We start from the raw sequence: 20,308 nt of genomic DNA on the forward strand, positions 1-20,308 counted from the left end.
TATTCAATTAATATTCAATTAAAATTACATACTTAATATTTTTTTAAATAATAATAACAATATTATTATAATAATATAATTCACAATTAATTCATTATATTAATTATAATAATTAATCAATATCTAATCAAAAATCAATTTTAGAACTTATAAAAATGATTTATTATATATATATGAAATAATATATTTGAAAGAGTTGATTCTCAAAATGTTATTAAAAAGTTATAACAAAATAATTTTATAATAGAGACATAAAAAAGTACTGAAAATTAATAAAACAAATAAAAAAGAAAATTTTGTAAAAAAGTATGTCATTAAAGACGTTATCTTTCGAGATACGGTCATACTATCAAATAAATAGAAATTTAATATTTTTAATTCAGATATACTGTAATGTACTTATTTGAAAGAAAAAATGAATATTAAAAATTATATTTGATTTTTATATTTTATATTATAATTATAATTTATATATTTATATTTTTACATAAGAATTTAAATCGAAAAATAAAATTATTTTATTATAATTAATAAAAATATATGAAAGCTGACGAAAATTATATAATTTTAAATAAAAACTTTAAATGTAAGTATTATAGAATTAATTATATATTAATATAAAAATAAATTAAAATAAAATACTATAAAAATAATTAATAATAATTAATTATATATTATAATATTAATATTATATTAAAATATTTTTGTGCTATACTAATTATAATAAATTACAAATATTTTATATATATATCATAATTTGATAATCTCAAAATATTTTCATGTTATCGATATTATATTAGATTTTTTGTTAATTCATTATGACAATAATAAATATAAAAAATATTTTTCATGAAACTACGTATATTATCTTGCAACTTATATTTTGTAAAATTTTATGAAGTTTTTTTCATAAATAATTATATTTTTGTAATATTTTTTTTATACATTTTTTTATAAACAGAAAATATATTGAATTGATTGTATAAAAAGTTTCATTTGATAATAATATTAATAGTAGAAGCTGTAAAGTGGGGGAACATTTATATATCCATGTATCATTCGTATCTGTATTTTAGAACAGTAACTATTGAGTACCATACTTTGACGCAACAGGATGGCGGTACCAACTATTACATTGAATAATGGATATAAAATTCCTGTACTAGGACTTGGTACTTGGCAATCTGCAGTAAGTTTTTTTTGCTTAAAAATAATAAAATATATAATTTATTTTTAAAATTTACAAATATCATATATACATTTAAAATTTCTGATTAATTTTTAACTTTATATTTCTTTAAAATGATATTTAAAAGATTTTCATCTAATATTAAATATAAAGATGTACAAATAAAAAAAATAGAACAAATGAATGCTATTTATTATATTATTATTTAAATAACAGTATTTTTTGTTATAATCATATAAAATTCTATTGTTTAAATATTTAAACTTGACATGATGTTTTACCTCCCAAATATTCAATCAAATTTAAATTCGAATAAAACTTTTAAAATATTTGCCATATTTTTTTTGAAACAATAAAAAGTCTTTCTCATTAATTTTTACCTTTTATTGTATATATGTTATTGTACATATAATGTAAACGATGTAATAAAAATAACATTTGTAATATATAATCTTTTATAGATTAATATAAAAAATGTGATGATGATCATATATTATATTATTTTTTAAAATATTACATCATCGAGTGATAAGAAACAGGATTTGTATATACGTATATATAATATTGAAAATATTATTCATTAATAAGATAAAAAATTCAATAATGTGATCTAAAATTATTTTATTATATATATTAATATAAATTATTTGAAATTTATAACAATTTATAACAAATAATTTATTAATATTTTACTTACTTTACTAATTAGCTTGTAATCTATGCAAAATTTATATTAAAAAAAAATTATACATTTTATATTTTATATTTTAAATAATGTATATACATTTTACATGTTTTATAATAGCAATAAATATGTAAATCTATTAAAAAATTTTTGAGGATAATCCAGGTGTCGTCGAACAAGCTGTACGAGATGCTGTTGATGCTGGATACCGACATTTTGATTGTGCTTACATTTATAGAAATGAAAAAGAAGTAGGCAAAGCTCTACGTGATAAAATTGCGGAAGGTGTAGTAAAGAGAGAAGATCTATTTATCACAACAAAGGTAATTATAAAAAATAAATTGTGGTTTATAAATTTGATCATTAATATTTTTATATTTTCAGTTATGGAATACAACACATAGAAAAGAACAAGTAGTACCAGCATGTAAGACATCGCTTAAAAATTTTGGATTCGATTATGTTGATCTTTATCTTATCCATTGGCCCATGTCTTATAATGAAGTAAAGGTAAAAATGCACGAATTTATTTATATATATAATATTTATAATATTATTATTATTAATTAAAACATTCATGATCTCAGGAAAAAGATGGTTTTTGGCCCAAAACTAAAGATCCTCTGTATGAGAATGTGGATTATTGTGACACATGGCAAGGAATGGAAGAATGTGTAAAATTGGGATTAACGAAAAGCATAGGCCTTAGTAATTTTAATTCCCAACAGATCGATCGTATTTTATCAAGTGCCCAAATCAAACCTGTCATGAATCAAATAGAATGCCATCCAAATTTAAATCAAAAAAAGCTTCGAGATTTTTGCAAACAACGTGATATAGTTATTACGGCTTACAGTCCACTTGGTTCCCCTAAACGTAGTTGGGCGAAACCTACTGATCCACAAGTAGCAATCGAAGCATCAGAAATTCTCGAGATTAGCAAAAAATATGAAAAAACGCCAGCACAAGTTGTTTTACGATATTTGGTAAATATATTATAGTTCTTAGAAATATAGCAATTATAAAATAAACGATTCAATTGAAATATTTAATTTAAATGATTATTATTATTCAATATAGATCGATATTGGTACTGTTCCTATTCCGAAATCTAGTTCAAAAGAGCGTATTAAACAAAATATCGACATTTTTGATTTCAAACTATTGCCACAAGAAATTGCAACTATTGATAAACTTGACTGTGGACTTCGTATTTGTCCTGCTAAAGAGTAAATAACAAATAAGATATATATTTCTTTTTTTTTATTTTTGTATCATAATTATATTGTATAATATTTTCTTTTTTTTTTTAGATGTGCAGATCACAAGGATTATCCGTTTAATATAGAATTTTAAAAAATTTATCAAAAACAATTTTCTTTTTTTTGCATTTTTCGAACTATACAAATATTATTCATGTGTACTATTACTAATATATAATGTTATCCACATTTGTAATTGTCTTTAATTTTAATAAAATATTTTAAACATACTGATTAAAAAATGACAAACGCCTTTCATAACATTTCTTTGAATATTGAAAAGCAATGACTTGCATTATTTTATCTTGTTATGTTATTATTATATTTGTGATTTTCGAATTTTTTAAATTTATAAAATAGTCTAGTAATCTTTTTTCTTATCGAAGACAAAAATAAACAGCGATATTGATAATGTTTAAATATCGCAATAATATTGTGTAATATCATCAATACCACATTTCTAATCTTAGTTTAATGTTTGCATCGTTATAGTTATATAATATTTATCTATCCGAAAAGAGTATGAATAGGAGGTAATAAAATACAGTTTTGCCAGTTACTTACATTTTGTGTGATTCGAACATTGTATAATAGTGAAAACCTTTGATGCATATTTGCTAATGTTTTTTTTTTAATTATTTACTTAAAATTTATAATTAATGATGGCTCAAATACCCATTCTTACATTTTCTAATGGATACAAGATGCCTGCATTTGGTCTTGGTACTTATCAGGTAAGATTTCATTTATATATTAAATAATTTATATATAAGCAAAATTTTTGTTAATAATAATTTTAATAAAAATAAAAAGGTTATATTAAAATCTAGTAAATTTCTTTTAATGTATCACATGATCTCATCGCGCGTTTTATTCGAATTTAAAAATCAAATTAAATTAAATATGATAAACTTCTTAATTTTTTCAGTCACGTCCTGGAGAAGTAGAAAATGCTGTAAAAGAAGCAATAAACTTAGGATATCGTCATATAGATACAGCATATTTTTATCAAAATGAGAAAGAAATCGGTGAAGCGATTCAAACGAAAATTAAAGATGGAACTGTGAAAAGAGAAGATCTTTTCATTACAACTAAAGTAATTAATTTTTATATTTAAAAATAAATATATTTGTGATTTATATAACTTTTTTTTTTTTTAGCTTTGGAATAATTTTCACAAACAAGAAAGTGTAGTCCCAATATGTAAAAAATCGTTAGAAAATCTTGGATTAAGTTACGTAGATCTCTATTTAGTCCATTGGCCATTTGCCTTCAAGGTACGTTCCAGTTTAATATACTGTAATTATCTATTATTGCTCAATATTTTTAAAAAAATGTTAATTATTTCCCAGGAAGGTGATGATTTGTTACCCAGAGATGAAAATGGTACTCTTTTATTATCAGATACTGATTATCTTGAAACTTGGAAAGGAATGGAAGAATGCGTGCAATTAGGATTGACTCGTAGTATCGGAATTAGTAATTTCAATCAAGAACAAATCACTCGCTTGCTTAGTGCAGCCAAAATTTTACCTGTAAATAATCAGGTAATTATATATTATATTATTTATTGATTCGATTAATTTCTGAAGATCATAATAGATATAAATTGTATAGGTTGAAGTCAGCATAAATATTAATCAAACGCCATTAATAGAATTTTGTAAAAAGCATAATATTACAATAACTGGTTATTCACCATTGGGACAACCTGGAAATAGGTCAGGTTTACCAACTTCCTTAGATCATCCAAAAGTAATAGAACTTTCGAAAAAATATAACAAAACATCAGCACAAATTGTTTTAAGATATATTGTAAGTATAATTTATTTTCTTAATCTTCTTTTTATATTAAAATACCATATACAAATAGGTATGATAATTATCATAGTTTAAAACGTATATTTAAAAAATGAATATATGTAGAAATATATTCTAATTTATTTTTTAAATATGGATAAAATATGGATTAAATATGGATTTTTAAATTTAAATAATAAAAATATTATTTTAAAATTTTTATATCAAAAAAAGCTAAAATTTAAACAATTTGGAAATATTTACAATCATATTTTTATATATTTAAATATTCAAATATTAAAAATTAGACAAATAAAATAAGGATTAACTTAGATAAAAGATGAATCCACATGTATTTAATCTAAATATATAATTGAAAAATATGAAGTAATGGATATACTAGAAATTATATGATTGAAAATATAATATTTAATTCTTTATGCATAACATTAAATTTTTTATTATATTTGAATTCAATGCAGAATATCAATTTATATTCTTTTATATTTCTTTTTTAATACATATCGATACATCTTTTAACGATGATACTTATTATTGAAATATATATAACTGATCAAAGATAATATGACATAATGAAGGTAATTTGATCAGCAAACTTTGATAAAAATTGAATCAATATTCAATTATATCTTCAAAAGAAGTATAATTGCGTAATTATAACAATTATTAAAAATCATTTTATTTCCTAATAAGAGATTTAATAAATTTTTTATTTAAACTTATTAACTTATTATTAAAATTTATAGAAAGATTTATATTTCATATATATGAATATAACATATTATTTTTTTTATCAAAATATTCCAGTTACAACAAGGAATCGCTATTATTCCGAAATCTGTAACACCGAGTCGATTAAAAGAAAATATCAATATATTTGATTTTTCTTTGACGAGTGAGGAAATGGCATCTATAGCTACAATTGCAACTGGTCAACGTGTTGCACGATTTGCAGAGTAAGTATCTGTTACTATTAAAAATCCTTAAAATAAATTAATTTTTGAACAATAAGACAATGATATTATTTTTGTTCTTTCTGCAGTGCGAAGCAGCACAAGTATTATCCATTTGAGAAATAAAAATTTCATTGCAACTAAGTAAAATGACAGGAAACAGCTCGTCAAATTCAGTAGGTATATATTAATAGTAAGGTATATCCCCTTTGAACTTATATAATCCCACGCTGTAATTCGGCACTTGTTTGACCCTTATGTAGTCAATTAGATTTATTGAATGCCATGGAAAATTTTGATGCTCCATATAATATGAGATCATGCAACGTAACAAAGCGGACACCATCATGGACAAGGTTAATTGCATTCAACTAATGTTAACATTGATTACTAGATGTATACATTGCGAATAAATAAAATTATATTAAAAACAAAAAAATTTATTAAAAGCAATTTATGAAGCATTTTTTTTTTATTTAAGAAAATGCAAATAAAATAATTTTCAACATTTTATGTTATAATTTTATTATAATTAATAACGTATTATAATTAATTACGATAAAAACTTGAAATATTGGCAAAAACTATTTTTAAGAACGCAGACATAAATTACATCGGCGGAATTGTTACGTGATAGCGGAAATGCAATTAACGAAATAAAACGAAGCGGATTTAATTTTTATTCTTTCATTATTACAATTATTCTTCGAATTTCTTAAATGAAAAAAATTTACACAATGTAAATATAAAATATATAAACAAAATGTTTTTGTATTGTTTTAGAAAAATTCGAATCATAGTACAATAAAATCCTATCTAGAAAGGAGACTATGATTTTATATTACTTTACACGTTAAAAATTCTGAACAAGATTTCTTCAAGGCCAATGAATGCCAAAGGCTCTTGCAAACGAGAACCCTTTTTTAGGATGATTCATTCAACAAGCAAAATTGCTTGTTCGTTGTCCATAATATACGAGTGGAATTTTTTGCCATACGGAATATGATAGCATTTAACATTTTTGATGGTATTTTTCACTTTCTATTTTCCTTTCTTCCATCATTAAAAGTACAAATGAATTTATTCGAAAACGATAATTCGAAACAGCATGTAAGTTTCTGAAATTTATACGTAAAATTTATACGTTAAATATAATAAATGAAATATACGTGTTCTAAACTTGAATTTCCCACCTATTGTGCAATGTTTAGTAAATTAAAGTATGACCTTCGAGAAATAACAATATAATAAAACTGATACCTTCGAGAAATTACTCGTTATCAATCTGTTAATAGTCACGTATTCATGATATTGTTATTTCGGTACATATATGGTCGAAGAAATTACATCATGAATCATATCACACAAGCGTAAGTTTCTAAGCAAACCACCGTATGCATTGAATTACGTGTTTGATATCTTTTTTTTTTTACAATATCATTCTTTATCGGTAAAACAAACACTTTAAACACTGAACGAAACCATTAAATGATATTACAGGTGGAATACAAAATTTTCTAACAAAACTAAATCACCGACGCATAAAAAATTATTATCGTTAGAGAATATTCGATCGCCAATAATTTATTGTGGCTCCTGGAGATCTAGAATGCTCGATAAAGTGAAAGAATGCCGTGATGCTATTAAGAATATGATGACCTTCGACAAGCTGACAAATACCTATGAAACTACACACATAGTCGGTAAAACTCCGATAATTCCGAGAGCAGCTACTTCTATGTCCTCGATACCGGATGTTATTACATTTAGTGGCATTGCATTGAAACATAAAGAATACGAAGACATACCGATTCTAATGAGAGATTCCATACTGAATTCGAATAAAAAAGAGAAAGAAAACACTATTGTGGAACAAATTGATCAAACTAACAATACAAACAATTCGTTGAAACGTTTCGTTTCAGTAGATAATATGCTCAGCAATTCGTTGAAATCATTCATAATATTGGAAAAACAGATAAAAGAAGAATTTTTGCAAGAGGACGATGTTTTCACGACGAAAAAAAAAATTTCTGCAGAACCATTTCTTTCTTATGTGGAAGGAAATGCAGAATTCATTTGGCCAGATGATACAATTGAGAGTTCTTCCGGAAATGCTTGGAACTCCCTGGAACATTTAAATTCGTCCGATATCAGATTTGGAAATCCACGTACAAATTCCACTTTTTATGAAGATATTTATGTGAATAGAAATCGTACATCTTCCCCAATTCGAAATCATCATTTTCAGGATTCTGGTTTTGAAAATAATTTCTCGATATAAATCAGTTCTATTTTCAATTTTTTCTCTCCATTCCTGTTTTTATTCTTTTTTATACTTCTTATTTATAACTTTTTGTAACTCTTCATATTTGAATCAATAAAATTTGTTCTAACGAATACAATTTATTATGTATTCCTTCGATAAATTCGAACCGAATCCATTTCTAAGATTCTATTGACTAAATGTAAACAAAAATATTATCAGTAATATAACTGTACTGGTGACACTGTGAAAATCGTATAAAATCAATGATAGTTTTATAAAATTATCGTTTAAATAATTTTTGAATATGAAATATGAATTAATCGTGCAATTAATCGTGTAATATAAAAGAAAATAACACTTGCGATATCAATTTAAACAAATGGAAAGGCGATTTAAAAACAAAAACGAGACAATAATATCGAAATCCTCGAAGTTATCGATCTAATGAACAGCCATTATGCTGGAATATATGAACCAGTCCAACGATTCATTTTTATCCTACGATAAGCTTAAAACAATATCAATTTTTTTAAAAAAGGGAAGAACCACTCAGAGTAGAGTAATGGATTTTATTCTAACGATACTTGGCTGTATAATCCTGAAAATTGATAATCAAATCTACTTATATGAATTTAAGGATATTTTCAATGATAGAACCTTAAAAAATATAAAGAATGATCTGGAAAACCTTTTGTATTTTAAAACTAAATTCTTTAACTTTTTAATCATGGAGTTATTATTAGAGACTATCAAGAAAGAAAATAATTATTTTAATAAACGTATCAAATTCAATAGAATCATGGACACATCAAATAAACAATGTAACAAAGAAGTTTTTCAAAAAAAAGTCAAGGATGTTATAAAATTTTTAATTTTTCGAAAGATCGAGAAATTTTCTTATCTTCATAATAATAATAGTACATTGGATTGGTCTTACTACAAACAGAAAATTGATGTTATACTTAGCAACGAAATTCGTCCAAGAGATAATATAATAAATAAAAATAATGTTAAGGAAAATAATGAAGAAAATACAATAAATTTTATTTATCATAAAAGAAAAAATGAATCTATGAATAATATAAACAATTCAAAAAAACCAGATTCAAAAATAGAATCTAATTTCTACAAAACATCAAGTTATACTTGCTTCGATTATTTTTGCGGTAAAATTTATTGGTTGCTCTGCTATGCATGGTTAGGAATTTTTATATATTATTGTTGCATATTTTTTTTTCCAATTTTCCCAACATTGTTAAATATTATACATAAATTGATAAATAATAATTCATAATATGATAATTGTACATAAATTAGGTATAAATTTGTATTATTTCGTTCAAATTGTTGTTAAACATGTGTTGATATTATTTTCTTCACAAACATAATATAGGAATTTTATACATATATATATATAGTATAGGAATTAAAATTATTTTGCTAATTCAGTTAATAGCTTATCAATTAAAAAATTGATAAATTTATTTAATTTTATCAATTACTTAAAAATATCACATACTATGTCAATTTATTAAAACAAAGCAAATAATATATAATGTATACATCTAAGCTTGATTTTAATATCTTCTAGTTTAGGTTATTTTTCATCAAGTAATATAGAATAACTATGTTCCAATATAGTGTGATATTTTAATGTAAAAAATATTTCTATAATTAAAAACTTTTAATGATAATGAATATAAAAATTCAACTTTATTATCTTTAAAATATTTAAATAGTCATTGTTCTTTCATATGCTTTCATAATAAATTTATTCATATATTTTATAAGCTCTTATTATCGTGAAATAAAATATCAATAATTTTTTGATACCTCATTTGAATCATTTCATTTGAATCATAAAAAAAAATATATAAAAAAATTTAATCGATTTAATCATTTATTTAAATTAGATTATAAATACTTACTTGAATGTACATATACCGAAATTAAAATAAAAATATAAATTACTATATAAATTAATTTGTATAACATATTATTATTTTTTATTTATTGTTTAAATAATTTATTTTTATATATTAAAATTATTATATATTAAAATTTTAAAAATATTTCATTATTAATCTTGAATGAGTAATTAAATAGATTTGATTTAAAGGCTATTTATATATTGTCAAATGCAATGTTTTTGACATAATATTTGATATTCGAAATTTCAATATAACATAGAATATGATTATAAAGTAAATATTTCAAAATAATCCATTTCTGTTAAAATATATTATTCTCAGTAATTGATTCATTTATTCTTAACGATCAAGGGATTGAACTGTCCTTTGTTACTTCTAACGGATTCTGTAATTTTCCATAGGGCCCGTTTCTTGTTAACGAATTTGCCGACTTGTCGAGCTACGTCGAAATACATACACATCGATAAATCTCTCTATATAATATATAAAGTTATTATGCAACACATATACAAAGATCGCAAAACGCATGCGTAGAAAAGCTGCGCAAAACAGGGCAGTATACTTTTAGAGGGTTAAAAGTGCCATGTTTTTTTTTCAATTTTTCCAATATTTATATATAAAATTTATTTTTCGTATTAATTTTTTTAAAAATATGTTAGACGTAAAATATTGATATCTAAAAAATAAAAAATAAATTTAAATATATAAATTATAAATACCAAAACATAAAAATATTAAAATCATAAATACGAATATAATTTATAGAAAATATATAAAAATATTTGATTATCAATTAATTATAATAAATTTTTAAATTTAATATATTAACATTATGAAAAAAGAAATTTTAAAAAGAAAATCTCTGTTAAATGGATTAAGCAATATTTAAATTACAAGATATAAAATTGAAAAAATATATTTTATTTTAATAAAAATATATAAATGATTTTAATTTTATTTTTATTTTTGAAATATATAAAAAAAATAAATAGAGAATAACATAAACGAAACGATAAATCATACTTCATTTTTTGATATACGGGTATGTTCTTAGAGGAGGAGTCGGGGTAACGTAGGATATTTATAAAGGAAGCTGAGAAAATCTACCGGCATTATATTACGATTGCTATTACGACTGATTATAATAAAAGTATTCAAAATTTTGTTTCAAATAATAAGATATATAACAACTAAAATGGTTGCAAATAGTGCACCAATGTTAAAATTTTATAACGGTAACGAAATACCGGTATTCGGACTTGGTACATGGAAGGTCAGTAACATTTATAATATAATAATTTATAATATATAGTATAATAATAATAATTTATAATCTATTTTTACAAAATATATATATATATAAAACTGTGTTTAATGTATATTATAAATAATATACATTATTATTAATATAAATTTATACAATTTTTGTTGTGAGTTTTATTAATAAATTTCTCTAATTTTATTCGTATTCTCTAATAATTTATTCATTCTCTCTTCCTATATATCGATTAAAATTTGTAATATGTCATTTAAGATACAAGATCAAGATATTCTACAATGTTCTCGAAGTTACGAAATAAATCTGTCTTTATTTAAAATGTAGTATATTATAAATGTTTTTATAATATAACAAATTGTTATATTATAATTTAAAAAATTATGAATTTTTTACATTTTAATTTATATTTCACTTAAATAAAATTTTATTTTCATTGCTAGAATGAATTTTGTATGTACATACGTATATACATACGTATATACGTACTACATAAGTACGTAACATTGGTTATTTTGAATTAATAGGAATATATATAATTAAATAGAGATAAGAAACTTATCAAAATTAGATAACTTGATTCAGAAATAATTTTTATTACATAATATATTTTTTATTTTTATAATATAATATATTATGAAATTGTTACAATTCATTTTTCTCAATTAATTAATTACTTATATATCTTTTAGTCCAAACCTGGAGAAGTGACTCAATCAGTTAAAGATGCAATTGATATTGGATATAGACATATAGATTGTGCTCATGTATATGGCAATGAGAAAGAAGTGGGTATTGCTATTAAAGAAAAAATTGCTCAAAATGTTGTAAAAAGACAAGATCTTTTCATCACAAGCAAATTATGGAATACTTTCCATAGACCAGATTTGGTTGAACCTGCTATCAAAACATCTTTGTCAGATTTAGGTCTTGACTATTTAGATCTTTATCTAATTCATTGGCCAGTAGCATTCAAGGAAGGAGATAATCTTTTTCCACAAAATCCTGATGGTTCTACTACTTTTAGCGATGCAGATTATGTAGATACATGGAAAGCTATGGAATCTTTAGTAACTAAAGGACTTACTAAAAATATTGGTATTAGTAATTTCAATTCTGAACAAGTAGAAAGAATTCTTAAAAGCTGCACTATCAAGCCAGTTACAAATCAAGTAAGTATATATTTTATTTAAATCAGAATAATATATAAAAAATATATTTTTTATAATGTATTAATGTATTAATGTATATTTATAGATTGAATGTCACCCATATCTTACTCAAAAGAAGCTTTCTAAATTTTGTAAAGATAGAGATATTCTTATTACTGCATATAGTCCCCTTGGATCACCTGATAGACCATGGGCTAAACCAGATGACCCAAAATTATTAGATGATAAAAAATTGAGTGAAGTTGCAAAGAAATATGATAAAACACCTGCTCAAATTCTTATAAGATATCAGGTACATATATTAATATTCTATTCATAAATTATTTTTTTAATTTAATTTCTAATTTTATTTTCTTTTTCAGTTGGATCGTGGTCATATAGTTATTCCTAAATCAGTTACAAGATCAAGAATTGCTGAAAATGTTGAAGTTTTTGATTTTAAACTTTCCCCTGAAGATATTGAATATATTGATAGTTTTGACTGTAATGGTAGAATTTGTCCACTAATAGGGTAAATATTTTAATATTTTTATTTATAATAATTTTTATAAAATTAACATAAACATTAATTTTTTTCAGTTCGGAGGCTAGCCCTCATTATCCATTCCACATTCCATTCTAAGTAATAAGTTATATAATTCTAAGTAATAATATATATCTAACATTTACAATATCTTTTTTCTGTAAGTTTTCTACATGAAAATCATATAAAATAAACTATATTCTAATAATAACTTCAATTTCATTTTTATATCAAATTATTATTTAATTTATATAATAATTATATTATATAATTTATATAATAATAGAATTGAAATAAAATTATTTATAATATATTCATCTCATATTCTTTCTTTCATTCTTAATAAAAATATTTTTCCAGTTACAAATCCTCATATTATATAAAAAAATATAAATGTTAATTTGTATATAATAAATATTGTAATCTAAATATTATGTATACTGATAACCTCATTTTAATAATCTATTGATAAAGGAATATTTATCGGTTAATTAACGGTTATTAGCGGAAATAATTGTTCATGTTACATGGAATACAAACATGGAATTATCGCCGTTATGGCATATTTTTATATAGTATAATAAGGTATTATGGTATATAAGTATAATACAAAAAATATATGTTACATTACTTTTTTTATGATAGAAAATTTTTTTTTATAAGCCAATTGCTTCTTCTTTTATTTTCTTATGAATTTAGATTTAAAAAAATTTATTTTATCTATATTTACGTATTAGACTAATGCATTTTAAAAAATTATGTTTTTCGCTATATCTATTTATTATCTTGACATTTATTATTTATTTATGAAATTCAACTTTGACTTCTGATCTATGCTGAATATATCTAAATGTTAAAATGATACACAATATTAAAAATATTTTAACTGATATAACATACACAATGTACATATATATAATATGTAATATATAATATTGTATACAAATGTATTATTTTTTTTACTTTATTTGTATTATTTTGTTCTAATTAACTAATAAGATTAAAGACAGAAATTCAAGATATTAGATGGTATATTGTATTACATTATTACAATATGGTATATAGTAAGTATATAAGTATAATACAAATTAGGGAAAATTACCGTTATAAAAAATGAAGAACGAATGAATTACATTTACATTTTATTGCATTCGCACAAATGTTCATCACTATCTTCGCAACCGCATAAGCAACATTCGCAATATTCACTATCTTCACTATCTTCTACTTTTGGTAAATCAGCTAGTTGCTTTATAGTTGGTTGATATTCTTCCGAAGGATCTAATGGTTCATCACTGCAATTACATAGTGTATCTGACAATCCACTTGCGCATTTGCCCTTACAATTGCATCTGCAATTTCCGATTGGACGTATATTGCAAGGCAACAAAGGACAAATTTCACAGGGACCTTTGAGATCATAAGATAACATATGTGGTTTGCACCCTGTACGAATACCTATAATTATTTTTCATATTAAATTGTTTTCATAATTAAAAAATTAATTAATATAATTTAGTTTATATACCATGTTCTTCCATTTTATAACGTGGTTGTTCGCAGAAAGGCTTTCTTAAAGATGTAATGCAGGAAATATTGCAAGGAGGAATGAGTTTTTTTAAAATATATTCAAAATCCTGAGAGGTGAAACAAGGACGATGACATTGTGCCGATTTTGATTTAAATGTTGATGATTTATCATCTTTTGATTTCTCAGAAGTAGGATTTTCCATTTTCTATCGGAAAAAAGATGGATCGTAAAATAAATATCAGTAAATAATTTTATGATATTTATATTATAATGAATAAATTCTTATATATCATTTTTAACATTTAATGTCGTAGGATTTGCACTTTTCATCTGTAATATCTGTTTCGTTTCCGATTTCTGATTGCCTGCCCACCAATTTGACATCCAGGAAGATCTTTCTTTAACTTTTTTTTCGGATAATTTTGGATTAGTTTCTTGATCCTGTTTAATATTTTGTCCCAATGTAGAAATCAATATGTCATTATGTCTCTGTATAACATATATTTATTCATGTATAAACATGAATAAATAAATTTATTATGAAATTATTATTATTATTATTATTATTATTATTATTATTATTATTATTAGATGAAATTTCTTTAAATTGAATATATATTAATATATTAAAAATATATAATATATATAATCGAAAAATTTAAAAAAAAAATATAAATCTATATTTTTTGCTTATTATTGCATTATTCAATAGTTTTAAGAGAAATATCCAAATATTCATTAATGTACTTAAAAAATTTTTAAATTTATTATTCGAAAACGAAGCTTCAAATAAAAAAAATTTTATTCTATATTTTCGATAATTATATTTTCGACATTTATCTCATATAGAATCCTTTTTCCGATTATACTACAGAATAATTTTTACTAACAATTTGTTTCTGTCCTTGCTTTTTATTCGATTCGTAATCATTTTGATTAGAACATCCATATTTTTTACGCATGTAAGATGTTTTCTTATCATTGTTGTTTAAATCTTGAGTACAACTTATAATTTTTCTTCGATCACAAATATTTTGATATTCCTTAGATGTCAACAATCGATCCATATGTTCTTTAAATATCGTTTCCTTCTGTTCTAATTCTTTAATGCAATTCTTCAAATTTAATTCTTCTTTAGCTAATTGACGAATCTTTGATAAACAGAGTAAGTCTTCGGAATGTATCGAATGAAGACTTGGAGTAGTATAAGATCGTATTTCCTTTTCTAATTTATTCACCGTATCGTTCAATTCTTTATTCATAAGTTCCAAAGATTCTAATTCCATTTCCGTTTCTTCCAACTTAACATCAGCTTGAATGATTTTTTCCTAAAATTAAAATATCGATAATTTTTATATACATTATATAAATTTTATATAAATTAATAATATTTTATAAAATTTTAATTATAAAAAGTACAATAAAAAATAGATGTATTTAATAATACGTCAAATTTTATAACGAACACAAAGATTCAAACACACACACTAAGATTTACCCGCTGAATTAATCGCTGAATTTCAATCGTTCCGTACATGCAACTCATCGGTCTCCTTGTTCAGATTCTTCACAGTATTCTTTAGATTTTCAAGAAGTTTCTCAGTTTGATCCGGATAAGGAGCGAATTTCTTCATGATCTCGCGGATTTTACAATACGGCGCATTTTCACATTTTTTTGACATCCACATATTATATGCCATCAATGCCGGAATTGATCGTTCCATTGTCGTGATTTTATCTTTTAAATATTTATGCCGACCAAGAAGATCGCAACGACGTTCTTCCATTTTCGTCGTGATATCCTCGAAATACGGCGAGTGATGCTCGGTCGTTTTCGTATCTGATTTTGGACCTTCAATAAAGAAAAGAAAAATTAAATAATTATGTTTTATTAAAAATATATTTCATTTATAATAAAAAAAAATAAATATCTTATGTCACTTACATTTACATCGAGACATTTTTGCTTGTTAAAGTTCTTTTCCAAAATAAAGAATTTATCACTTTGAATTATATTATATATAAATAGGTATACTTTAAGTCTAAACAGGTTATTATGATTTCCTGCATAGAATTTTAAATGTTTCAATATATCATTCTAATCTTTAAAATTATAAATTATAACAAAATTATATATGTATCTGACTAAATTATCTTTGAAATTTTGATATTAAATGTGAATGTTAATTTTTTTTTTTTTTTATGTATTTTCTGTTGACGGTTTCAAGTAGAATAATATATGTGTATATATATATATATATATATATATAAATATGTATATATATATATTTATTTTAAGTTAATATTCTCAACAAAGATACATTAATTGAAATTAGCAATGGTACTGTTCTTAAAAAAAACTATCGAATAAGATCGTATGTTTTTTCAGATATTTTCGATCATTTTTGATAGTTTTACGCGCAACGAAAATCAGCATGCATTAGTATAACGTTTCTGCGAATTGTTCAAGATGTATTAGATTTCTTCAATTCAGTGAAGAAAATATAAAACATATCGAATTCTTTGAAATCTGGAGCAAATCGAAGTGGATAATGTTACCTCTCGATATAGTCACGAGTTAGTAAAATTATAAAATTAAATTCAAAATAATATACATATTATATATTATATATAGTAAACTTGACAACGCTATTATTCAAATGAATTTTTAACAGAAGAACGGAGGACTTGACTAGTCGTGACACGGATGATGATAAATATTCTTTGCTAACCGGAACTAGTACATCTCTTCAAGATAGCACCGGAAGTACAGTCACAGGCTCAATTAGAGCCAACTACGAACGTAATTTTGAAGATCGTGTATTATACGGACAGAGCGGTGGTCGCAGATTTAGTTATAAAAAAAGAAAGACTTGCAGCGGAAATGGAATATTTAGTGCTCCTCCCGGTGTCAGTCCCCATCATGTTAAATCATCCATTATCCGTCGCAATACAAGTAGAGCTTCTGAATTCCATATATATTCTATCATATATATCTTATATATATTTTTTTAAATAGTTATATGTTAAAATTAAGAATCATTTTTATTTTTTTCCATAATAGATGGATCTCGATTAATTTTTGTATGGCCACAGAAACCACCTAGAAGTAGATTGTTAAGAATTTTAGCTCCACTCATGCATGGCATTCTCATTGGTTTTTTATTTATGGATGCTATTCATCTTTGGCCAGGAGAATTTTTACCTACATCGTTGCCTTCTATAATACCTGTTCCTTTACCACCTGTAAAATGTAATGTAATTGAACCACGATGGTTTGACAATAGTTAGATAATGCAATATTTTCATTTTTTTGACTTTGAAGTCGCGTAATTTAAATTCTCTTTTCATTATTTAAAATATATAAAATAAATTATAAGAAAAATTAAAATGTAAAAGAAATATATTAAAACACAAAATTATAAAAAAAATTGTTTTTAATAATATATAAATATTAATGATTAAATAACCTATAAATGTTAACAATTTTTCCGTGCAAAAATATGCTTATGCGCATCATTATAATATAGTTAATACTTGGGAAAGAGTGAATACGTAAGATATTCAGCAGTGAACAAAAATGTCGAATAAACATCTATTTCAAAAATATGGATTTTTGCGTGCACCTTTTGCCATTGGTGTTGGTCGTTATGTGTGTCAATTACAAAGAGTAACTATAAAATTTTGTAAAAATCACGGTGCTAGTCTTGGAGCTAGGTAAAATATTTCCTTATTTAACCTTATTTTCACTATTAAATTTTTATATTATATATATATATAATGATATAACAATAAAAAAAAGTTATGAATTTTAAAAAAAAAAATTAAAGTTATTTTTTAATATTAATATATTTGACTTATTTTTTATTTGTTTAATTATTTATTTCTCTCGACGTACGTAACATTTTACAAATTATAACCTCTTTTTATAAATTATAAATATCTTATATCATATATATATATATATATATATACATAAAAAAAAAGTTTTTTTTTTATTATACAGGAATTTTATAGAATATGATTTAATTAATTATGCAAAAGAAAATCCTGGAGTTGTAGTATATGTTAAACCAAGAAGACATAAATATCCAATTTTAAAAGCGGAATATTGTAAGTTTATTATTGTTTTAAAGAAGTAAGATTTAAATATATTAATTAAAAATTTAAAAATAAATTATAAATTAAATAAATATTTAACATAGATCTATGTTATTTTATAGTAAATGGAGAGACACATTGGATGTCTATTGCTAATTATAGTAGAGAGGACATTATACAATGGATGGAATTATTAAAAACTCAGTATCATAATGGTCCAGATTACAGATTACTTAAATTATGGCACACAGATTTTCCTTCTATTCAAGGACCTTGGACACCTTTTACTTTTAAAGAATCATCTTTGAATCAAATTCAATTCCCAAATGTAAATATTGAATTTTTTGTTATATAATGTCTTTTCTATTACATTTTTATAACTATATATATTATATATTTCATTTATTCTTAGAAAAAATTTGGAGAATGTATTAAATTGGAACCAACAGCTACAGAGGAATTGATTAGATTGTTTAAAGAACAACAAGAAGCTGAAAAACTCAATGAAGAAAATAAGATTCAAGAAAATGTTAATTAAATGATAATTTTCAATGTTAAATAATTAACTAAAAATTAACATATTCTGAATCAAAGCTTATTATAGCTTTTTAAAATAATATTTGATTTGTTTATTTTTATGTGACAATACAAAAAATTATATTTATTTAATATTTCAATAAGAAGAAAACTTTTATATATATATATCCAATCATTAAAATTATATAATTATTATTAGATTATGATTATTGTAAAATAAATATATAAAAATATATAAATATAACTTATAAATTTACTTGATTATTTATTAGTGCATATAAATATTTTTCAGGCTTTATTGTAATATTATATTAATAGATACTATATTAATAATACTATTATATTATATAATACTATGTTAATAAAATTTTGCATAAAATTAATGTATTCAAATTATCAAATATAATGTATGCTCCAGACAATTACATAACAATCATATAAATATTTATTTGTGCTTTATTTTTTTAATGTAAGCATTTAGTGACTAGTATCTTATATATATCATATGTACAATATTTTTGATGTGTAATAAATCAATATTATATATAATATATAATATTATTAATACATATTAATAATTAATATTATTAATAATATTTATACTAATGTCAGAATTATATGACAGGTACATAAATTTTTTTTTGTTTTTATATATACTTTAATTACATAAAAATATGTTTTAGCATTTTTCGTATAAAAAAATTGAATAATTATATCATACATAGCACCAATATTTTGAAACAAAATTATGCCCAATATGAAATAATTCAACTATTTTGACCAACTATATTACACTTTAAATAAATTATATTATTATTATTATTATTATTATTATTATTATAATATTATTGAAATATTATTATAATATTCAATTTTCATATAACAACTTATAAATATAATTCATTTTTTGTGCGATTTTGTTAATGCGTGCGAACTTCATAGATAAAAAAAATAAAATATACATATTCTACATATATAATTATCAATTATTTTTAGTATTTGATATAAAAAATATCGATACAAAATATTAAAATGATATTAAGTATATCTAATTTTAA

At 22.7% G+C, this 20,308-nt stretch overlaps 7 protein-coding genes across 10 annotated transcripts; 6 read left to right on the plus strand and 1 right to left on the minus strand.

The window, feature by feature from the left end:
• The first annotated feature begins 1,076 nt into the window (after positions 1 to 1,076).
• Positions 1,077 to 6,363, plus strand: LOC122713939. The gene is made up of 12 exons (XM_043934780.1): positions 1,077 to 1,189; positions 2,030 to 2,197; positions 2,259 to 2,384; positions 2,462 to 2,860; positions 2,955 to 3,103; positions 3,795 to 3,870; positions 4,065 to 4,232; positions 4,297 to 4,413; positions 4,489 to 4,683; positions 4,754 to 4,951; positions 5,765 to 5,913; positions 6,000 to 6,363. The coding sequence occupies exons 1-12, from the start codon at positions 1,115 to 1,117 to the stop codon at positions 6,034 to 6,036; spliced, it is 1,857 nt and encodes a 618-aa protein (XP_043790715.1). The 5' UTR covers positions 1,077 to 1,114; the 3' UTR covers positions 6,037 to 6,363.
• Positions 6,364 to 6,693: 330 nt separating this feature from the next.
• On the plus strand, positions 6,694 to 8,384 carry LOC122713982. Of its 2 annotated transcripts, XM_043934886.1 has the most exons (3): positions 6,888 to 7,020; positions 7,122 to 7,280; positions 7,411 to 8,384. In XM_043934886.1, the coding sequence occupies exons 2-3, from the start codon at positions 7,216 to 7,218 to the stop codon at positions 8,192 to 8,194; spliced, it is 849 nt and encodes a 282-aa protein (XP_043790821.1). In that variant the 5' UTR covers positions 6,888 to 7,020; positions 7,122 to 7,215; the 3' UTR covers positions 8,195 to 8,384. The 2 variants fall into 2 exon arrangements, with proteins under 2 accessions (XP_043790822.1, XP_043790821.1); XM_043934887.1 differs by lacking the exon at positions 7,122 to 7,280 and having other exon boundaries at positions 6,694 to 7,020; positions 7,411 to 8,383.
• Positions 8,385 to 8,565: 181 nt separating this feature from the next.
• On the plus strand, positions 8,566 to 9,473 carry LOC122713918. The gene has a single exon (XM_043934754.1). The coding sequence runs from the start codon at positions 8,637 to 8,639 to the stop codon at positions 9,471 to 9,473; it is 837 nt and encodes a 278-aa protein (XP_043790689.1). The 5' UTR covers positions 8,566 to 8,636.
• A 1,752-nt stretch (positions 9,474 to 11,225) lies between these two features.
• On the plus strand, positions 11,226 to 13,289 carry LOC122714012 (aldo-keto reductase family 1 member B1-like). Its single transcript, XM_043934981.1, has 5 exons — positions 11,226 to 11,383; positions 12,079 to 12,558; positions 12,644 to 12,850; positions 12,921 to 13,069; positions 13,138 to 13,289. The coding sequence occupies exons 1-5, from the start codon at positions 11,306 to 11,308 to the stop codon at positions 13,178 to 13,180; spliced, it is 957 nt and encodes a 318-aa protein (XP_043790916.1). The 5' UTR covers positions 11,226 to 11,305; the 3' UTR covers positions 13,181 to 13,289.
• A 481-nt stretch (positions 13,290 to 13,770) lies between these two features.
• LOC122714013 lies at positions 13,771 to 17,378 on the minus strand. Of its 3 annotated transcripts, XM_043934985.1 has the most exons (7): positions 17,345 to 17,378; positions 16,558 to 16,676; positions 16,148 to 16,464; positions 15,503 to 15,940; positions 14,913 to 15,101; positions 14,610 to 14,817; positions 13,771 to 14,539 (listed from the first exon to the last, which is right to left on the minus strand). In XM_043934985.1, the coding sequence occupies exons 2-7, from the start codon at positions 16,571 to 16,573 to the stop codon at positions 14,217 to 14,219; spliced, it is 1,491 nt and encodes a 496-aa protein (XP_043790920.1). In that variant the 5' UTR covers positions 16,574 to 16,676; positions 17,345 to 17,378; the 3' UTR covers positions 13,771 to 14,216. The 3 variants fall into 3 exon arrangements, with proteins under 3 accessions (XP_043790920.1, XP_043790919.1, XP_043790918.1); XM_043934984.1 differs by lacking the exons at positions 16,558 to 16,676; positions 17,345 to 17,378 and having other exon boundaries at positions 16,111 to 16,301; XM_043934983.1 differs by lacking the exons at positions 16,558 to 16,676; positions 17,345 to 17,378 and having other exon boundaries at positions 16,099 to 16,301.
• On the plus strand, positions 16,951 to 17,960 carry LOC122713940. Its single transcript, XM_043934781.1, has 3 exons — positions 16,951 to 16,958; positions 17,288 to 17,568; positions 17,677 to 17,960. Exons 1-3 carry the CDS (start codon positions 16,951 to 16,953, stop codon positions 17,901 to 17,903), a joined length of 516 nt encoding a protein of 171 aa, XP_043790716.1. The 3' UTR covers positions 17,904 to 17,960.
• Positions 17,961 to 18,046: 86 nt separating this feature from the next.
• Positions 18,047 to 19,352, plus strand: LOC122714014 (39S ribosomal protein L43, mitochondrial). The gene is made up of 4 exons (XM_043934986.1): positions 18,047 to 18,329; positions 18,619 to 18,725; positions 18,836 to 19,041; positions 19,126 to 19,352. The coding sequence occupies exons 1-4, from the start codon at positions 18,193 to 18,195 to the stop codon at positions 19,249 to 19,251; spliced, it is 576 nt and encodes a 191-aa protein (XP_043790921.1). The 5' UTR covers positions 18,047 to 18,192; the 3' UTR covers positions 19,252 to 19,352.
• The last annotated feature ends 956 nt before the right edge of the window (positions 19,353 to 20,308 follow it).

The sequence above is a fragment of the Apis laboriosa genome, unplaced genomic scaffold (genome assembly GCF_014066325.1).
Source record: "Apis laboriosa isolate Shangri-la unplaced genomic scaffold, ASM1406632v1 scaffold26_cov146, whole genome shotgun sequence".
NCBI lineage: Eukaryota > Metazoa > Arthropoda > Insecta > Hymenoptera > Apidae > Apis > Apis laboriosa.

Coding starts and splice junctions, on each gene's coding strand:
- LOC122714013 (XM_043934985.1), bottom strand. Junction 15,941..16,147: donor AGGAGACCGATGAGTTGCAT/GTACGGAACGAT, acceptor TTTTAATTTTAG/GAAAAAATCATTCAAGCTGA. Junction 14,818..14,912: donor CAAATCCTACGACATTAAAT/GTTAAAAATGAT, acceptor TTTTTCCGATAG/AAAATGGAAAATCCTACTTC.
- LOC122714014 (XM_043934986.1), top strand. CDS start 18,193: ATGTCGAATAAACATCTATTTCAAAAATATGGATTTTTGCGTGCACCT. Junction 18,330..18,618: donor GGTGCTAGTCTTGGAGCTAG/GTAAAATATTTC, acceptor TTTATTATACAG/GAATTTTATAGAATATGATT. Junction 19,042..19,125: donor ATCAAATTCAATTCCCAAAT/GTAAATATTGAA, acceptor ATTTATTCTTAG/AAAAAATTTGGAGAATGTAT.
- LOC122713982 (XM_043934886.1), top strand. CDS start 7,216: ATGATATTGTTATTTCGGTACATATATGGTCGAAGAAATTACATCATG. Junction 7,281..7,410: donor ATGAATCATATCACACAAGC/GTAAGTTTCTAA, acceptor ATGATATTACAG/GTGGAATACAAAATTTTCTA.
- LOC122713939 (XM_043934780.1), top strand. CDS start 1,115: ATGGCGGTACCAACTATTACATTGAATAATGGATATAAAATTCCTGTA. Junction 2,385..2,461: donor TGTCTTATAATGAAGTAAAG/GTAAAAATGCAC, acceptor TCATGATCTCAG/GAAAAAGATGGTTTTTGGCC. Junction 3,104..3,794: donor CGTATTTGTCCTGCTAAAGA/GTAAATAACAAA, acceptor AAATTTATAATT/AATGATGGCTCAAATACCCA.
- LOC122713918 (XM_043934754.1), top strand. CDS start 8,637: ATGCTGGAATATATGAACCAGTCCAACGATTCATTTTTATCCTACGAT.
- LOC122714012 (XM_043934981.1), top strand. CDS start 11,306: ATGGTTGCAAATAGTGCACCAATGTTAAAATTTTATAACGGTAACGAA. Junction 11,384..12,078: donor TCGGACTTGGTACATGGAAG/GTCAGTAACATT, acceptor TATATCTTTTAG/TCCAAACCTGGAGAAGTGAC. Junction 12,851..12,920: donor AAATTCTTATAAGATATCAG/GTACATATATTA, acceptor TTTCTTTTTCAG/TTGGATCGTGGTCATATAGT.
- LOC122713940 (XM_043934781.1), top strand. Junction 17,569..17,676: donor CATTATCCGTCGCAATACAA/GTAGAGCTTCTG, acceptor TTTCCATAATAG/ATGGATCTCGATTAATTTTT.